This window comes from Eublepharis macularius, chromosome 5 (assembly GCF_028583425.1).
Source record: "Eublepharis macularius isolate TG4126 chromosome 5, MPM_Emac_v1.0, whole genome shotgun sequence".
Taxonomy (NCBI): Eukaryota; Metazoa; Chordata; class Lepidosauria; order Squamata; family Eublepharidae; genus Eublepharis; species Eublepharis macularius.
This window is the reverse complement of record NC_072794.1, coordinates 173,284,904-173,304,160: the sequence shown is the minus strand read 5'-3', so window position 1 is coordinate 173,304,160 and position 19,257 is coordinate 173,284,904. Positions and strand designations below refer to the sequence as shown.

At 50.4% G+C, this 19,257-nt stretch overlaps 1 protein-coding gene across 1 annotated transcript in view; it reads left to right on the top strand.

The window, feature by feature from the left end:
• The window catches only part of VSTM2L (V-set and transmembrane domain containing 2 like), an 87,688-nt gene that overhangs the window by 56,985 nt on the left and 11,446 nt on the right, over positions 1–19,257 (top strand). The window contains exons 2-3 of the mRNA XM_054981759.1: positions 971–1,140; positions 8,689–8,739. Of these exons, the coding sequence (XP_054837734.1) occupies positions 971–1,140; positions 8,689–8,739 (221 nt within the window). The remainder of the gene's footprint in view (positions 1–970; positions 1,141–8,688; positions 8,740–19,257) is intronic.

Genomic DNA, 19,257 nt, shown 5'->3' with positions numbered 1-19,257 from the left:
GCTCCCTCGCAGGGGGGTGGGGGTGGGAGGCTGTCTGGCTTGCTCTCCATTAAAGCATCTCAACCCCTTTTAGAAATGCTCAGCCTGAGCTAGTCCCCTCCACCCCACCATCTCCTTCCTGCAAATGGGATTCTCTCTTGCAAAGGCACACACGTTGCTCCAACAAGACAGAAAGTAAACGTGGCCTGTACGGAGCAGGGGCCGCTGGAGGAATTGCTGAGAGCCCAATCTCTGTACATCTCTCAATTGCAGCAACACGTTTAAGATGATTTCCCCAACAATAAATGGCTTGTCTGTGTTATTTAGTCAAGAGCAATCGCCATCTTAATTGCATATTCTCAAGATAACACCTGCATTGAGTTACTGTAGTATTTATTTTAATTGGCTAATTGATTAATCATTTGAAAGAAGATAGCTAATTAACTAAAGGGCCTTTAATGGGTTGGCAGGTCTCATTTTTAATTGTTCGAGAAATATTTTTTTTAAAAAAAACCTTCCACCTGAAATTTCATCCCAAACAGGGCAAAATATGGTCAAGTATTCAAAGCTGTTTTTCTTTGGATGAGAAAGAGCCATTATGCCTTGGCAAGAAGGAGGGCTACCTGGGGCAGGAAAATGCCCGCTCCTGTGCCTCGGCTTTTGACCAAGTCTTGATGTGCTGAAATCCACTTCTGAAGCGTTCTTCTAGTTCAGGGAGACACATTATTCCTGCTCATCTCTGCTGATGTTGAGCATATGGGAGAAGGGGCCGTTTGAAAAGCTGGCGACCTTTAGAAGGGTGCATCTGATGAAGAGAACTGTGATTCTCAAAAGCTTATGCTACAGTCAAGTTGGTTAGTCTTAAAGGTGCTACTGGACTCTTTTCTATTTAGGAGGGCACAGGCTTTGTTGGGGTACCCTTGCAGGTGTCAAGGGGAGAGCCATGGACTCCGCTTGCCAACTGCCTTGTGACCGTATGTCTTTCTTGCAGCGTTTTTCACAGAGACCCCCCATGACATGACAGCCCGGGCTGGCGAAGACGTGGAGATGGCGTGTTCCTTCCGTGGCAGTGGCTCCCCTTCCTACTCCCTTGAAATCCAGTGGTGGTATGTGCGAACTCACAAAGACTGGACAGACAAGCAGAACTGGGCCTCCAACCAGGTATCTACTCCCCTCCCCTGCTTTTCTCTCCACTATTTCCTTTATTTTTCAGGAAAACCTTGGTGCATTTCAGGGGTTAATGGTCTGAGCAGGTTATGGATGACAGTAGAAAATGTAACCAATGTTAATTCAGACATCCATATTGGCAACACTGCAACCCCTCCGAACCATCTTCTCTCAGGGAGACTCCTTGGCCAGGGCTGTGTCTGAAGCCCTGCAAAGAAGGAGCTGGAAACTGAGGCTCTGGGTCTGGGTGAGAGCTAAGCAAGATCAGCCTCCTGTGGCTGCCCAGAAGCCCCAGGGGAAGATTTGCACGCAAAGGTGGATGGGAGAATCTCCTTGGATCCCCAACAGCTGAGCCTGGCCGGCAGGGGTCATTTCCTAGAAAAAGAGCTGCAGGAACTCATTTGCATAACTCATTAGCATAGGCCACACACCTTGAGTGGCCCGAAATGGCCAGGATTTGGCTGCTGCCAGACAGGGGAGTGTTCCCTCACCTGGCAGTGGCCTGATCAGGGCCGTTGGGGCCCCAATCCAGGCCGAAACGGGCCCAAAATGGCTCAAAATGGCCATTTTGGGCACGTTTGGGCCTGGATCAGGCCCAAAATGACCCAGATTGGGTCTGTGCCAGGCAGGAGAGGGGTCCCCTGCCAGACACCAACCCAATCCTAGTGGTTTTATCCCTGACCTCGGCCGAAATGGGCCCCAAAAGGCCAAAAACATCCAATTGGGGCACGTTTGGGCCTGGATCAGGGCCAAAACAGCCAGGACCTGGTCAGTGTCATGCAGGGGAGGGTTCCCCTGCCTAGCACCGACCCGATCCTGGCCGTTCCAGCCCCAATCCCTGCAGAAATGGGCCCAAAATGGTCGAAAATGGCGATTTTGGGCCCATTTTGGCTCGGATTGAGGCCAAAATGGCTGGGATCGCGTCGGAACTGGGCAGGGGAGGGTTTCCCCCACCCAGGGTTTCCCCCACCCAGAACCAACTGGATCTGGGCTGAAACAGGCCCCAAATGGCCAAAAATGGCCATTTGAGGCCCGTTTTGGCCCAGATCAGGGCCAAAACAGCCAGGATCAGGTTGGTTCCAGGCAGGGGAGGGTTCACCTGCCTGGCACCGACCCGATCTGAGCTGTTTGGGCCCCAATCGAGGCTGAAAAGGCTCAAAATGGCCCAAAGTCAGGGGGTCGGGGCCACCTGACTGTTGGGGGAACTGCCGGAACGGCGTTCCGGTGCGTTCCCTCTCCGAATGAGCCCTGCTCGCTGGTCTGCTGCCTCTCTGCACATGGAGAGGATGCTTCGGCCTCTGTGCATTTTGAAAAACTCAGCTAGAAGTACAGGACAGTTTTCTGGGCTAGGGGGTGGGGGCTGCAATCTCTGCCTGGCCTTCCTTGCTCCCACCCTGGGTGGGAATCCCCCCTTGCCTGCCTCCCTTCCTGACAACTGGACACGTCTTCTAGGATCCGATACTATCAGCACACGCATCTGCCTCCCTGCTCCCATGTTCTCTGCTGCTTCTCTGCTTGTCCTACCGTATCTGCTCCTCCATCTCCTGCCCCCCAATCCTCTTCCCCCCCCCATATCAGGTTCGGCAAACAGCTGTCTCTTTATTTTCCACTCTCTGCTCACACAGAGATAAAGGCCAAATAATGCCGAGGTGCCTCTTCTTATTTTAATGAGGCTTGATTATTTGCTTTTCAGCAAATAATCTCTTTGGGTGGAGAGAAGAATATCAGGTCTCCAAGCAGAGCAGAAGGAGGGATGAGGGTGGAGAAGGGGCCAGAGGAACTTAAACTCTTTACCACTGGCGGTGAAGTCTCCTGGGAGACTGATGTACTCCCTTTCCTCTGGTCATAGATCCAGAGGAGTTAGCCATGTTAGTCTGTTGTTGCAAAATAGTAAAGAGTCCAGTCTCACCTTTAAGACTAACCAACTTTATTGTAGCATAAGCTTTCGAAAACCACAGCTCTCTTCGTCAAATGCATTGTCAGCTTTTGAACACCACAGCTCTCTTCATCAGATGCATCTGACGAATATCAATATTGGCATCTGATGAAGAGAGCTGTGGTTCTCGAAAGCTTATGCTATGATAAAGTTGGTTAGTCTTAAAGGTGCTACTGGACTCTCCCTTTTTTCTGGCATTGCAGGACTCAGGTTAAATGGGCAGGGGGTCAGAGAAGGGACTGGGCAAGTGGGCCATTGGACTCTAAGACAATTGAAGGGGGGGGTCTTTCTTCAGAGCATTCAAGGGGTGAGGTAGAGCTTGTGTACTACAATATTTTTCCCTGTCCTGTTATCCCCTTGAACTGGATTCCTTTCCTCCACCATTGCTCTCTGCCAGTTTAATGACAGTGGCCTCAGAGGCACCAGCATTCCCAAAAGCATCTTGTGGCATAGATAGAATCCTAGGGAATCAATGCCCAGAAAGGCCCTGAACTGCGGCTGAGTAGGCTAGAGAAATGGGGAGGGGGGTGCTTTTAATTAGAAGGAGGGGGCTGCCCCTTGCTCTGCAAAGTAAAAACCGTGGATCTCTGGAACGTCTCCCAAAGTAACCATTCAACTTTCCAACTTCAATCCAGGAAAAACCTAAAACTTGTCTGGGAAACTCTCAGGTCCTGGGATATGGAGATCAGTATGTCGAGTGTACCATAAGAGTGATGCTGCCCTCCCCTGCCCTTCAGCCACCCTGTTGCCTGCCTCCAAGGTTTCTCCAGGGAATCCTGTAAGCCTTTCCCTGACTGCAAGTCCCAATTGGTGCCATCAGGGAACTTTGTTGGCTTCACTTCCAAACTATGCAAAGGTTTGAAGGAAGCCTTCCTCCAGAAGGAAGCCACAATAAGCAAACCCTCAGAGACAACTTTGGAAAAGATTTGGGTTTCCAACGGCAGCTTCCTTGGGCCTCTGCACCAGCTAGCAGGGCCCTCCCTTACTTGCTTTCTGTGTCTTGTCTCAGCAATGGAGCTCCTATTGCTACAGAGCTGCTGTAGCATAGTGGTTAAGTGGTTGGGCTGTGAATCAGCTCTCTGCTGGTTCGAATCCCACTGTTGCCATGAGCTCAGCAGGTGGCCTTGGTCAGCCTCTCCTCTCAGCCACATCTCCCCAGCTGTCTTGTGGGGATAATAATGACTGTGTTCACCACTCTGAGTGGGACACTATTCTGTCTAGAGGAGCAGTATAGAAGAACAGATTATTATTATTTGTAGAGCTGCCGTACCATAGTGGTTAAGTGGTTGGACTGTGAATCAGCACTCTGCTGGTTCGAAACCTACTCCTGTGGAGCCATGTGCTCCACATGTGGCCTTGGTCAACCACTCCTCTCAGCCCAGCCCCCCAGCTGCCTTGTGGGGATAATAATGGCTGTGTTCACCACTCTGAGGGCAGCACTGATGTGTCTAGAAGAGCGGTATATAAGTGCGCTGCTGCTGCTGCTCTTCCCTCCTCCAAGCTGACTGTGCTTGGTTGGCTCAACTTCTCTCCTCCCTCGTTAAATGATTCCTCTGCCGTAGTACCACCTCTTCTTGGTCCTTTAGTACAGTGAGGATGATAACTTCACCACTTAACTAAGCTATAATGTATTTAATTGCTGTTCATATATCATCGTTCAAGCAGGTTTCGTGAGGTTTTCCCCCCCTACTGTCATCATAAGAACATCAGAAGAGCCCTGCTGGTCCATCGAGTCCAGCATCTGGTTTCACGCAGTGGCCAAACACAAGGTCCTGGCTGGTGTGCCCTTAAGCAGGGCACGGAATCATCATAATAGCTTTCGATTTATAGACCGCCCTTCAGGACAACTTAACGCCCACTCAGAGCAGTTTACAAAGTATGTCATTATTATCGCCACAACAACAATCGCCCTGTGAGGTGGGTGGGGCTGAGAGAGCTCTGAGAGAGCTGTGGCTGACCCAAGGTCATCCAGCTGGCTTCAAGCGGAGGAGTGGGGAATCAAACCCGGCTCTCCAGATTAGAGTCCTGCCGCTCTTAACCGCTACACCAAACTGGCTCTACACCAAACTGGAAGCCAAGGCATAGCCCTCATCACATCCTCCAATACCAGGTGCCCAACAAGTACCAGTTCAGGAAGACGCTGTGTGCCTATTGCAGGCAGCTGTTGGGTAGATCTGCACTACAAACTTTTATCTCTTTTTGTACCAATTTCAGCGCTGAAGATTCCCCCGAAGAATCTGGCAATTGTAGTTTTGTGAGGGTGCTGGGAATTCTCTGTTGGAGGTCCCCAGCCCTTTCTCACAACTGCAGCTCCCTGCGGAGAGGGAATATGAAACTAGGATAACTAATTGCTTTGACTCTGGCAGGAGCTTTCAGAGGTATCAGCCTCCTTCGCCAGCTGCACGAAGCAGACTGTGAAGGAGAGAGTTATGTACGCTCCGTGGTTAAAAGAAACCACATTAAGAAGGTGAGAATTAAAGACAGCGAGAAGGCGGCATTCTGAGAACTGGAGCGCAGAACAATGTTTGCATTATATACAGAAAGTGATAAACTTTTTCTTGCTTATTAGAAGGTAAACTTTTCTAGCCATGGTGATTATTCAGCCCCAGAGAATCACAGCTTGATTAACAAATTAGCTGGCTGAAGCCCAGAAGAAGGGCGGCGTCGACTACTAGGGCCGCTGCATGCACGCGCGCAATGGGATGTGTGTACAGAATCCATCACTCAGAAAAGTTCCGTTTTCATTTTTAAAAAGAGAGTTATCTGGACTTCAAGGCTGTGTGGGGTGATAAGCGGATGTCAGGAGGTGCATATTTTCTCTGTCACCCGACTTTCTCCTAGCTGTGGTATCTTGTCTCACAATGGCTTTGGGCAAAAAACCTGAACATGCATGTCTAGATTTCAATGACAATGGATGTCTCTGGATCAGACTGGGGGCTCTGAGCAGGGCTTGCAGCAGGCTCCAGCAACCTTGCATGAAAGAAAGACACGAAAAATCTTTCTACAAACCTGAGAAAATCCACAGGTTTGCTGAAAAATCTGAATAAATCTATATATCCCTAGATCTAGATATTGGGGCGGGGGGGGGGGGTTAAAACCCTGCAAAATGATAGAAGCAGCATCTGTAGCTTTAAGAAACAAATGCCCTCAGTGGGTGTTACTCGGCAACCACAACAGTATTGCCAGCTTTCAAGCATTACTGTCCGTCAGTAAAAGGCAAGGGAGAGCACAGCCCTATGCAAGGCACTATTGGTTGTGTTTGTGGGACCTCTTAATTGTAGTGATGTTTTTAGTTTTAATATCTAATATTTACGGTTGTCTTTAGTGTTGTAAACTGCTTTGGACCTTGTTTGGGGTTAGGGACCTTGTTTGGGGGAGGGGTGGTATCAAAAACTAATAAAAATATATATTTTTAAAAAATGTATGCACATTTTGCCATGCAGCATATATATGGCTTATCTTGCCACAGCATGGGCACTGAATGCTGTCTCAGTGCTGCCAGCTGGGCATTCTGCATGTAGTTTTATGGGAGTGGGGGCAATGGGTCTACCCACCCCCCTGCTTCTCCCAGCCCCAGTGCCTCCACCTGGGGGGGGGAGGCAGGAGGACATTGGAGAGCATCAAAAGACTGCCCCTCCAAATGTATTCTTTAAAAAAAATCCTTCTAAACGCATGCTTTTGTTTTTATTAATGCTTTTATTGATTTTAAAGTAAACGTTAAACAAGAGAGCAAATAGCATGCCTTAAGAGAACAGGAACAAGCAATATCCAGTAATCACATCCTTTTAGGGGCTTCCAAATACTCGCTGTGGGGCGTTTGGCTCTTGTTCTTGCTTTGAACTCCTCCATCTGGAAAGCAGGGATATTAATGGCTCGGCTGAGCAATGCACTGCTGGCTCTTGTAGGGGGGGGAGCCTGACTTCCTGCCCCGTCCCCTGGGAGTGCTTGCCCCGCCTGTGAGGTCACCAGCCATCCTTGTGGACTGTAGTATTTGAATAAGATCTACTCATGGAACAATCACCGTACGTGGAAAGGCTTGAAAAGTGTGATTTATATCCAGGGCTTTTTTTCAGCTGGAACGTGGTGGAACAGAGTTCCGGAACCTCTTGAAAATGGTCACATGGCTGGTGGCCCCGCCCCCTGACCTCCAGACAGAGGGGAGTTGAGATTGCCCTCCGCACCATGGTGCGGAGGGCATTCTCAACTCCCCTCTGTCTGGAGATCAGGGGGCGGGGCCACCAGCCATGTGACCATTTTCTCCGTGCGCAACCCACTGAGTTCCACCACTTCTTTCCCCAGAAAAAAAGCCCTGTTTATATCACGATCCAACAATCCAGTTGCGATGTAGGCCAGTGCATAGGGATTGGGGCATACGCTACTTTGTAGCGTGTGCCTCCCTGTGCACAGATGTGGGCGTGCATAGAGACAAGATCAGCCCCCACCCCCACCAAGCTGAAGCACCAGATTGGGGAGAGCAGCAACTGATCCAGGATAACTCCATGGCCTGGAGTACGACACACCTGCACACCTTCCCTTGAAATGCGCAGAAAAAATCCCCAGGGGCTTAGATGATGCCTTCATCTGTGCCTTTTCCCCACCACCAGCTCTGGGGGACACGGCGATCCCAAAGTCAAGTCCGGCCTTTGTAAACTGAATTGCAAAAAGGCCCTCCAGCAATTTCCTCTGCCTCTGCCACCTAGAATAAACAACGGTAATGCAAAGTGAAAGATGAGAACCCCCCCCCCACAATTGATTGCATTTTTATCCCTTTCTACCTCCAAGGAGGACAGAGTGGCATTCATGGTTCTCCTCTCCTTTATCCTCACAACAGCCCTGCGAGGTAGGCTGAGCATTGACCGAGAGGGACCGAGTGAATGGCCCAATGTCACCCAATGAGTTTACTCTTGGGCTGCCTCTGGTTTTTTTGTTGAGTTCTTGATGCAGTTGTGAGGTGGCTAGCCAGAACCTGCAGCTGCCGCCCGTTCTTCACCCTCTCCACGGGGAAGCACCTTCATGAGGACTCCCGAAGCTTTGATTCCAAAGGAAGGCGGCCTGGCCAAGGTTCTCCTGGGGGACAGCTCAGGGGACCAGGCGTCCTTTCCCACCTTGCAGGGTTGTAAGAGCACAGCTGACACAGCAGCCCTTGAGGCCCCGGGGCACCTTTTGGCCCCCTCTCATCTGGGTTGCTGCCTTTAGGGCCCCGTGTGGCATCCAGCAGCCACAAGGGACTCATAAGGTGGCCGACCGTAGAAGGACCACGCCAGTGGCAGCGCAGGCAGCACTGAAAAGGCCTGACATCGGCTATGATTTCTCTTTCCCTTAAACCATATTTGTCCCTTCCCCCCCACACACACACCTGCCTCTTGAAAATCCTCTCCTGACGCTGTTTTCATAGCTCGAAGCTCTCGCCTCCCTAAATCTCTTTCCTCCCTCTCTGTAAATTTCCCTTTCCCTCCCAGCTCAGTTCCTGCCTTTGAAGACTGCATTAAAGGCCATGGTGTGAATTAGTTTGATGGGGTTTCTGCCCCTTCCCTTTCCCTTCGAGCTGAACTAATGGGTTCTCTCCTCTCTCTTCCCTCCCTCCTCTTCCCCTCCATTCCCAACAGCTAAAAGCATCTCCGCAGGAAGAAGCCGGGAAGGACGCGACGAAAATAAGCGTGAGTTTTTCTATAATGACTTCTTAGGAAGACTTTAAATCAAGGGCACAGCTGCAGCCTCCTTCTGCAGCGGTTGGGAGCCGGGAGCTTTGCAAACCTGACTTTGGAAGTTCTGAGCGAGGACTTCTGAGGAAGTTCTGAGCGGGCTTTCATGGTGTGACCATGGCATCAGGGAAACTTCTCTCTGTACTTATCAGGGGGTTAAGAGCCAAGGAAGTGGGGCTGCCAACCTCCAGGCAGGGCCTGGAGATCTCCCAGAATTACAACTGCTGTCCGGACAACAGAGACCCGTTTCCCTTGAGAAGATGGCTGGTTCAGAGGGTGGACTGTATGGGCCTTTAATTGAGATGCCTCCTGAAACCCCACATTCCCTATGCTCCAGCTTCAAATCTTCAGGAATTTCTCAGCCTAGAGTTGGCAACCCTATCGTGTTGGACCATAGGCCCATCTGACCAAAAATAACTCTGACAGGTGGTGGCAACTGCTCCCAAGGTCACAAGCCCACACAGTTCCACGCCCAGATTCCTGAAATCCTTTTAACTGGAGGTGTAGAGTTGCCAACTCTGGTTTGAGAAATTCCAGGAAATTTGGGGTGGAGCTTGGGAAGAGGGCAGTTTGGGAAGGGAACACAACTGGTTATTATAATGCCACAGAGCCCCCCCTCCCCCCCCCCCAAGCAGCCCTTTGCTCCAGGGGAACTGATCTCTGTAGTTTCGGGACCAGCTGTAATTCCAGGAGATATCCAAGCTCCTGTGAGCTTTTGTGAGTCAGAGCTCCCTTCTTTAGATACAGCGGTAAAGAGCTTTGCCTCTCCAAAGCACCCACCCTGGAAATCTAGTCGGTCTTTAAGGTGCCACGGGATTCAATTCCTGCCGTTTGGCTGCAGACCAACGTGGCTACCCTCCTAGAACTTAAGAGCCCTACTGGATCAGACAAACAGTTGGGTATCCTGAACCCCACAATGGCTGCTATCTGCCTTGGAAGGCCCACCAGTAGGGGCACACAGACCAGCAGGTGTTTAGGATAGACTGCCTCTGAACATGGAGCTTCTCTTTAATCACCACAGTTAACAGCCTCTGATGGATCTCTCCTCTGTTAAGTTGCTCCCCTTTTAAAGCCCTCTATAATAACAACAACAACATTTGATTAACATACCATCCTTCAGAACAACCTAAAGTCACACTGAGACCCATATATAAAGTGTGTTATCAATATCCTCATGACAATCGCCCTGTGAGGTGGGTGGGGCTGAGAGAGCTCTGAGAGAGCTGTGACTGACCCAAGGTCTCCCAGCTGGCTTCCAGTGGAGGAGTGGGGAATCAAACCCGGTTTTCCAGATTAGAGTCCCACCGTTCTTAACCGCTACACCAAACTGGCTCTCAACTAAAGGCTGTGGGAAGGTGGCATGGTATAGCCTAATCTTGTCGGGTCTCAGGAGTTAAGCAAGGTCAGCCCTGTCTGTACTTGGATGGGAGACCATCAAGACAGACTAGCGTTGCTATGTGGGGGAAGGCAATGGCAAACCAATTACTTGTTGCTTGGCAGCTCTCACATTTATCTGAACTAGTGGCCATCACTATAACCCTTAGCAGAGAATTCTACATGCTAATTAATTGATTTGAACGGGGATTTTTGGCCGTCCTGAATCTCCCGGCCCATCAACTTTAGTGTTCTTGTACTCTGGCATGGGGAGAGCAATTCTCTCTTTTTAAAAGTATATGGGTGAGATCTGGGCGGCATCTCGAGAGACTAAGGGCCCTGCTTGCTGTCTGTCCGGGTGATGGCTACCCCATAGCGAAGCTCTCTTTAGCATCATCATCAGTGCCAGGTGGGAGCTTCAGAAGGAAAGGGCCGCAGAGCTTTGGGACAGAGCTGGGGCAGCCCAAGCAGGACTGGGAAGGAAGGCAGCCAGGATTTCACAGCTGCCCCAACAAAGTCCTGGAAAACGGTTACAGCCAGGCGAGGCTCCAGAGAATGAAAGGTGGGCGGGACCACTTTGGGAGACAGGGCAGCTATTTTTGCCTTCTTTCTGTAGGCCTGAATTGCTTAGGGAGGGGCTGTGGCTCAGCGGGCGAGCCTCTGCTTAGCATGCTGGTGGTCCCAGGGATCCTTTCAGGATGATTTAAGAAACCCCAGCTTGAGACCTTGGAGAGCCGCTGCCAGTCGGAGGAGACGGGCCTGGCCTTGAGAGAGGAACGGCCAAGATCAGTATAAGTTGGCTTCGTGGGGCCGTGTGCGTCATGTGCTTGCCCACAAGGCCAGCCGTGTACAGACCAAGAAGCCCTCCTCCTCCAGTTTTTGTTCTGGATCAGGTGCATAAATCATAGAACCGTAGAGTTGGAAGGGACCACCAGGGTCATCTAATCCAACCCCCTGCACAATGCAGGAAATTCACAATTGCCTCCTACACACACACACACACACACACACACACACAAAATGACCCCTGTTCCATTCCCAGAAGAAGGCAAAATGTCTCCAGGATCCCTGGCCAAAGTGACCTGGAGAAAATGGCTTTCTGACCCCAAAGTGGTGACTGGCATTACCCTGGGCGTGTAAGAAGGGGCCATAAAACCAAGCCCTGATGCAACCCTTCCTGCCCTCCCTCTCATGATCTGCCCAGGTTCACAGAATCAGCATTGCTGTCAGAGGGCCATCTGGCCTCTGCTTAAAAACCTCGAAAGAAGGGGAGCCCACCACCTCCCGAGGAAGCCTGTTCCACTGAGGGACGGCTCTAACTAGCAGAAAGTTCTTCCTAATGGACTGAGATTGTGGCTTGACACGTTGCAGCCGTTGTCACCCATAGCTGGTTATGCATTTTTCCTTGCAGCTCTTTAACTTTGCTCTGCTGGTCACGTGGAGGGCATATGGGGGCTGCCGGGTGGCATCCCAGAATGCATTGCTCCAGAAGCTGGCCAAGGTGTCCTTTCTTGCCCGCTCGTTTCTTTTCTTTCTGAATCCAAAGCCGGAGGCGGGACCGTCCCTGGGAGGCTGCGGCTCCCGTTTAAGTTTTGCTCCCTGCTTGACAAGTCAACATTTATAATGGCTGGGGCTCTCCATAGCTGCGGTGGAAATTTCAAATGTCCTAGAGGGTAGCCTTCAGGGCCCGCTGGATCCACAGCTATTTTTTACCTCCTGCAACCCACTGATAAATTGCAGGCAAGACCTTTGCCAGCACAAGGACAGTGTGAGAAATAAATCACTTGGGCCAAGGACTTCTGTTTTTCCTTTGGCTCCACGTCCTGCTGATAGATGGTCTTGTCTGAGGTTGAGAAACCCTCCGTAAAACTCTCTCCAGGAGGGGTCCTGGACTGGCACACCAGCATCTGCTGGACCGAGTGGCTGTCCCTCCCGCCCCAAACCTCTTTGTTTCCAGGCTACCGGACCATTCCAGGCATTTCCTCCTGGCAAAGAAGCCCAGGATTGCTATGCAGAGGTAGGCAACAGCAAACCACCCCTGTTAGTCTCCTTGCCTTGAAAACCCCACGAGTCGCCATGGGTTGGCTACGGCCCTCCACCACCACCACTTATCCTGATGGTTGCCCCCCCCTTGCAGGTAGAAAGCCCCCCCCCTTCCCGACATGCAGGAGCTTCAGCTTACGGACCCAGGGTTATGCGTTTCATATAGCTGACTAGCTGCACTCTCGATATTTGAAGACGTCTCCGATTTCATGGAAAGAAGCAGAAAGGAGGGGGCAAAGTGAAAAGCCATTAAGAGCCTCCAGCTGGCACAAAAATAACATTTCTGCCGCACTTGTGTCAAAAAGGCCAACACATGTTTTAGTCCTCCTGGAGAGGATGAATTCTGATGTACTGAGAAAAATTTGGTTGAGATTGTTTCTCCTCCGCACGGACAAATTCCAGAGGGTCAGCCCTGTAAGCCTCTAGAGCAAAACCAGTTTTGCTACCCCTTAAGGACAGTCAGGTTATGCCGCTATAAATCTGTTGAAAGGTGTCCCTGAGGTCCTCTGTCCTGTTCTTCCTGTAAGAGGTCTCTCTCCAAATAACCGACTGACAGTTGAATCTAAGAACTTCGGAGTAAACCCTACAGCCTTAAAGTGGTTTATTCCCCACCCCAATTACTTCATTCACAAACCAGCACAGGCAGAAAGGAAAGGCCATTCCACCAAGGCTGACCTGTGTTGGGATGAAGGGCAGGGCCGCGGGCATGTTCCTGAGACTTCCTATACATTCATTTACCTACAATATGTCCAGAATGCCATCACGGGGCATCAGTGACTCCAACCTTAGCTAGGAGTGCTGCAATTTTCACAGCTAAACTGTTTGGCCGCTGAATGGACCCCACTTGGTCAGACTTGGAGAACCGATCAAAGCAACGCTTAGCTTGCGCTGCGCAACTGCTGCTAGATGGAGTGGCAGCTGTCTGTTAGTCAGAAGCCGATTCTCAGCTGATCAGGGGATTGTCTGGGAATGGGCTTCTGATCCCCGGTACTTCCCTGGATGCTAGCCGTGCCGTGCCCAGGGCCAGGAAATCTTCAGGGGAAATCAGAAGCCATCTCACAGCTGATGGGAGACCAGCTGGGAGTGGGCTTCTGGTCCACCACCTCCCTCAGAAAAATTGTAGAGTCCAGTAGCACCTTTAAGACTAGCCAACTTTATTGTAGTATAAGCTTTCAAGAACCACCGCTCTCTTTGTCAGATGCACCTGACCCAACCAGAGAAGCCATGTTTGCTGTGCCGTGTGCCAGTGAACTCTGCCCATTCACTCCTGAGATCTGGGTTTCGACCAAAAGAGGAACACGGTGAAGAGACCTGGACCCTAACCCCTTCCTCCTCCTTCCTTGCATGTCTGACGCCAAAGGGTGCCGTTCTCTCCCCAGGGGGCATCACTTCTGGCACAGGCGCCAGGCTGGGAAGAAAAGCGCTCCCAGTGCTCGACAGAGAGGGGGAGCTCAGCTCTCCTCACTCCAAATAGATATCTGGTTGTAAAAACACACTCTTTAAATGGGAGTGGGACAGAGACTGGGGTAGCCATGGGCCAAGGCTCCGTGGCCAAGCATTTGCTCGGCATGCAAAAGCTCCCAGGTTCAACCCCTGGCTTCTCCCGTTTCACCAACCAGGGAGGAGATATGGAAGCCCTGTCTCCACCTGAGCCCCCTGCCCACCAGAGGAGACAGGACTAGTCTTGAAAGCCCAAAGGGGGTCTGCTGTGACAGTAAGCAGCTTCGTAGCACTGTATGGGCTAGACTTTGGGAGGACAGTCCAAGTCCTGGGCTTCTGGCCACAACAGCCCCCCGCCACACACACACACCCCAAAAGCAGTCTGTAGTTTTGCATTTGAGACATGCATTGCCACCTACCAAAGGCCACCCCCGTCCCCATTAAGCCATTCCGTCCACACTCCAGAATTGCCTAACAGCCCCTCTGCAGAGCCTTCTGGCTTGGCCCCTGCTCGGCTGCTTTTTGGAACAAGCCGTACCTGGCCTTTGCGCTTGGCCCAGTCCACCTATCTCTTGCAATCTGTCACTTTTTGGATTGCTTTTCCATGGGCCAGGTCTGCAAATTGTCTGGGGCTGGGATATACATCCAAGGTACCATATTCATTTGCATTCCAAATATGTTTATGGGGGCAAGTGTGGGACACCCCCAGCCCTGGCTTCAGAGCAAGGATGGAGGGGGGAGGGTCTCTCCCCTGCTGTGCTTCTGCACTGAGGTGTCCTTTTGTCCACGAGCTTTGTTCCAGCCCCCCAACCAGCTCAAGGGGCATCTCCCGTCCCTTTGCCTGTGCCTTTGTCACCAAGGGCCACAGCGCCAAGGACTGGCCTGTCAGCCCGGGAAATATCTTCTTTGATTTCGCCCAGCATCTAAAGAGCAGGTTTCCACTAAGGAGGCAATAATCTAATTTACCCAGCGGATGAGAATTCCAAACCCATTTAGGCTCTCGTGAATGGAATGAGGAGCCGCACTAATTAGTTAAATAAAATAAATGTTCCTGGACTCCCACGGCTCTTTTCTCCCCCCATTTCTTTCCTTGGCCCGGCTGTCTCCGGCACTCAAACTGTTCTTGGGTAGGGGAGGGGGACTCTCACTTTCTCAATTATCTTCTGGCTCATTATGGAAGAAGGTTTTGCCCGTGATAAAAATAGAATAATATTTAAAAAGCACTTGCTCTAATTGCTGTTCCTCTGACACACTGTCATTTTAATAACGCTCACCAGCCATAGATTTCCCAAGTGGAAGAGAGCATACACGGGAGGGGATCTCCCAGTTAAAGATCGAGAGGAGTTAGCCGTGTTAGCCTGTAGATGCAAAATAGTAGAATCTAGTAGCACCTTTAAGACTAACCCACTTTATTGTAGCATAAACTTTCGAGAACCACAGCTCCCTTTGTCCGACGAAGAGAGCTGTGGTTCTCAAAAGCTTATGCAACAATAAAGTGGGTTAGTCTTAAAGGTGCCACTGGACTCCTCCTCAGCCTCCTCAGCCTACAAAGTCACCCATAACTGCCTTGGTTGGCCTGATCCTGCAAAGCATTTGGTTTCCATTTACTTGCAACATCTCAGATTTTTGCCCATCATACAGATAGTTGCAGATGGCCCTGTTGGTCTGCAGTAGAACAGCAAGACTTAAGTCCAGGAGCACCTTAAAAACCAGTAAGTTTTCCAGGGTATATGCTTTTGAGAGACAAAGCTCCCTTTGTCAGATATGTATCTGATGAAGGGAGCTTCTAAAATCTTATACCCTGGGAATCTTGCTGGCCTTTACCATGCTACTGGACTCCAATCTTGCTCTTGTCCAATCTACAGATTCCCCACCATGTCCTCTAGGCGGTGCGAATCGGAAACCAGTCCAGTCTGACTGCCTCTGCAATCAATAATGTAGCACAGAGACTAGCGAAATGCCCGTTGTTATGAGGAAGTATGCATGGAGACTGGGACTCTTGAATATTTCATGGGTCCTTCAGACTCTACACACAGGAAAATCCTTGCTCCTCATCTCCTTACAGAGTCCCTGGCAATTGGGCCACCTAGCCTCACAAATGAGGGAGGACAGATTTTGCAGTACTGTCCAAGGTACTTCAATTTCTCCATAGGAATGAATGTCAACCCTTCACTTATATGGGAGGAAAGAAAGGGTTTTGTTTGGGGCAGGATAGGTGCTACCCCCCCCCCCCCATCCTTGTCCTCCCTGGTCCCTGTTTTAAGAATGTCCTCTCTAGACATCACAGCTCTCAACAGGGTTCTGTTTCTGGGTCACGTTTGAGCTTGGTAGGTTTTTGAGAAGTGGCTTTTATATCTGCGCAGCTGTGCCGAAGCCCATGGCTTGAGTTGCCCGAGACTGCAGCAAGAGGCTTTTTTTGTGGATTTCTAGTTCGCTGCTCCAGTTTTCAAATCAGCTTGAAAAACAGAAGTGGTTTTGCACAAGGGAAGGACAAGCTCAGGCACTCAGGCAGAAGGAGGGCGAGCGCCTCGCAGAGCCCGGCAGCATCAGGAGGGGACGCAGCTGGATTCCCAAGAAACATCCCCTGGGAAGGAAGTCCCCTCTCTGGTCCCCAACACTAGCAGAGGCCGAGGACTGCACTGGGGCATGAAGGACGTTGCACCCTTGCAACCTGTGGGATCCTCTGGCCCACTGCTCCCTTCTGGGGCTCGGCTGTATCTCAGGACCTCTTGTAATCACTCCAGTGCCCCAAGAACAGAGCCGGTGGTCAGCATGACCTGAACCCATATCAGAAGGCAGAATGTTCACTTTGGCCTCAGGGGAGGACTTGTGTCTGACGTGGGTCAGCCCCATCAAGACACTCAGAAGGGGTGGAGCTGCAGGGACTTTTCTGGTGCAGCACCTCCTTTGTCCAGCCCCTGGGTAGGGGCTGGCTGGCTGGCCGGCCCGCCATGAGGGGAGGAAGAGAAATGCTTTCTGTGCATAGAGTCCCAGGTGGTTGCCAGACTCGCATCTTCCTCTGCGGCTGGACTGCTCCTTTGCTCTCTTAACAGCCCCGCCTGAGACACAGCCCTGCCTGGGAAATGTAGGCATCCTGGTTTTACAGCTTGGCTCTCCATTACAGCTGCAAGACCAGGATGCCTACATTTCCCATCAAAACTTGAGGGAAGCCGACGAGTGTCCAACCTGTGTCAGGCGTCACTTGTAGCTTGGCTCTCAGTGTGGGGACTCCATATCAGACAGTGGCATCAGAGGGGCCTCCGGTGCCACCCAAATCCCTGTGCCCAGAGGATTTGAGGGCGTTGAATGAGCGTCTCCTCTGGCTTCCCAACTCTGCAAAGAGCCCGTGCCAGATTGGGAGGGTTTCTAATTCAAGTCCTGACATTAGAGTAAGTGGCAGGTTTGGGGTGCCACTCAAAGTAACAGAGCAGGAGATACACTCCTGTTGCAGCCACAATCTTCAAGGAAGTTCTCCTGCACAAGCCCCATTACAATGAAGGGGAAATGTGCAAGAGCCCCCAAGTAGGACCCTATTTCCTTGGCCAAGGCACCTTCTGCTGTGACAAATCTCTTTACCTTTATGAATTTATTTAGCTACATTATTTATAGTCCGCCTTTCTCACTGAGACTCAAGTGTAAGCCAATGTGATCTATGGCTGGGATATGCGATAAACGATGCAACAGGGTTTGGATTACAGACATCTGAAAAGAAGCAGAAATCTGAAGACAGAGCTGCAAACAAACCTGAAACAAAGCCTCAGCATTGGAACATGAAACGTTAAATGACGTGGAATCTACCCAGTAGGAGCACACTTACAGCAACATACAGTATCCAGTAGAATAGTCTACAGTACTTATCCCTCTTTCAAAGCATCTCTTTGAACCAGTTCTTTATAGTACAGCCCTCCAGAATAATTAAGTTTTGTATAGTTTGCAAAAAGGCATGAGAATGGAGCCCTCTAACCTCCTCAGGCAGGACGGTATGGTGTAGTGGTTAGAGTATTGGAATAGGATCTGGACGATCCAAGTTCAAATCCATACTCTGCCATGGCAGCTTGCTGGGCATCCTTGGGCCAATCAAACACTCTCAGATTAACCTACCTCACAGGGTTGTTGCGAGGATAAAATAGAGGAGAGGAGAACGATGTTAGCCACTATGGGAGAGAAAGGTAGAGTATAAATGAAGTAAAATAAAATAAACTCTGTGAGATGGAGAGCCCAATGGAGAATGTGTGTGTATGGGCACTTGCTGATTTTCCAAATGAGCAGAAATGGAGCTACTGATAACAACAACAACGTTGGATTTATACGCCGCCCTTCAGGACAACTTAATGCCCACTCAGAGCGGTTTACAAAGTATGTCATTATTATCCCCACAACAACAAACACCCTGTGAGGTGGGGTGGGGGGGCTGAGAGAGCTCTGAGAGAGCTGTGACTAGCCCAAGGTCACCCAGCTGGCTTCAAGCGGAGGAGCGGGGAATCAAATCTGGCTCTTCAGATTAGAGTCCCGCACTCTTAACCACTACACCAAACTGGCTCTCTGTCGAAGCAACGCTTGTTTTCTCGGCTCTTGTCTCTCTCAGCAGCATCGTTCAAGGAAACTCCTCCGCACTACTTACTCAGGGCTTCTGAGTTTCGAAAACGTTTGTGGGTTTGGTGCAGGGCATGCTGAGAGGGAAGCTGGAGAAAGAGCTGTAGTCAATAGCCTTTCTTCTAAAAAATGTTCTGCCCAGTATTTAACGTGCTCTAAAAAATAGAGAGGGGTTTAAAGAGCAGTGGGGGGCTCCGTGGGGGCAGATGCTAAATGACGCATGCACACATCTAAAGGCCAGCTCCTGTGCCCCACATAATCAGCAATGCCCCCATTTTTGAAGAAGAGCTCAATTCAGACTTAGAACAGCCGTAATGGCCTCAGGAGAAGACACAGCAGTGCCTTCCCTGGGATAAGTAACCCATAAATTCTTTCCAAGGGTGAAATTAACTTTTGTGCCAATTGCAATGAAAAGCTGATGGTGTCCCCCAAGACCCATTTCTGAGCTCGATGCAGTTTAAGTGGGACTCGGGAACACAGATTTTGTCAATCTAAAGTGGACCAGAAGCTGTAAAAGGAGCCGAAGATGTGCCGATAGAGAGACACTCAAGGGATCGGTTTAAAACTGGCTTCGAAATGATTCCTTCCTTTCAAAATAACATACGACCCATCTGTGAAACCCCTCCATCATTTCAAGGTGCTCAGAAGACCAACCCCCCCCCCCCCATGGAACTCATTTGGTAGGCACTATGCATGTGTGTAGCTTTGTTCACAGGTTCAGAAAAATAGGTCTGACCCTCCATCTCCATCTCCCTCCCCCTCCCACATGCCAACAACTCTTTTCAAATGCACATTTATGTAGTGGTCAAGAGCGGCAGGACTCTAATCTGGAGAGCCGGGTTAGCAGAAGAAAACTATAGCCCCACATAAAATAATGTAGTCTACGAGAACAGTTTGTGCCAATAAAGAGATTCAAATTGATCAGCTGTCAGAGATCCAGACTTGGAGGGAGGCAAATAACATGTGGCGCTGGTGTCCTGACATTTTTATGATGAGCTCAAGGTGGCATAGATAGGACTCTGC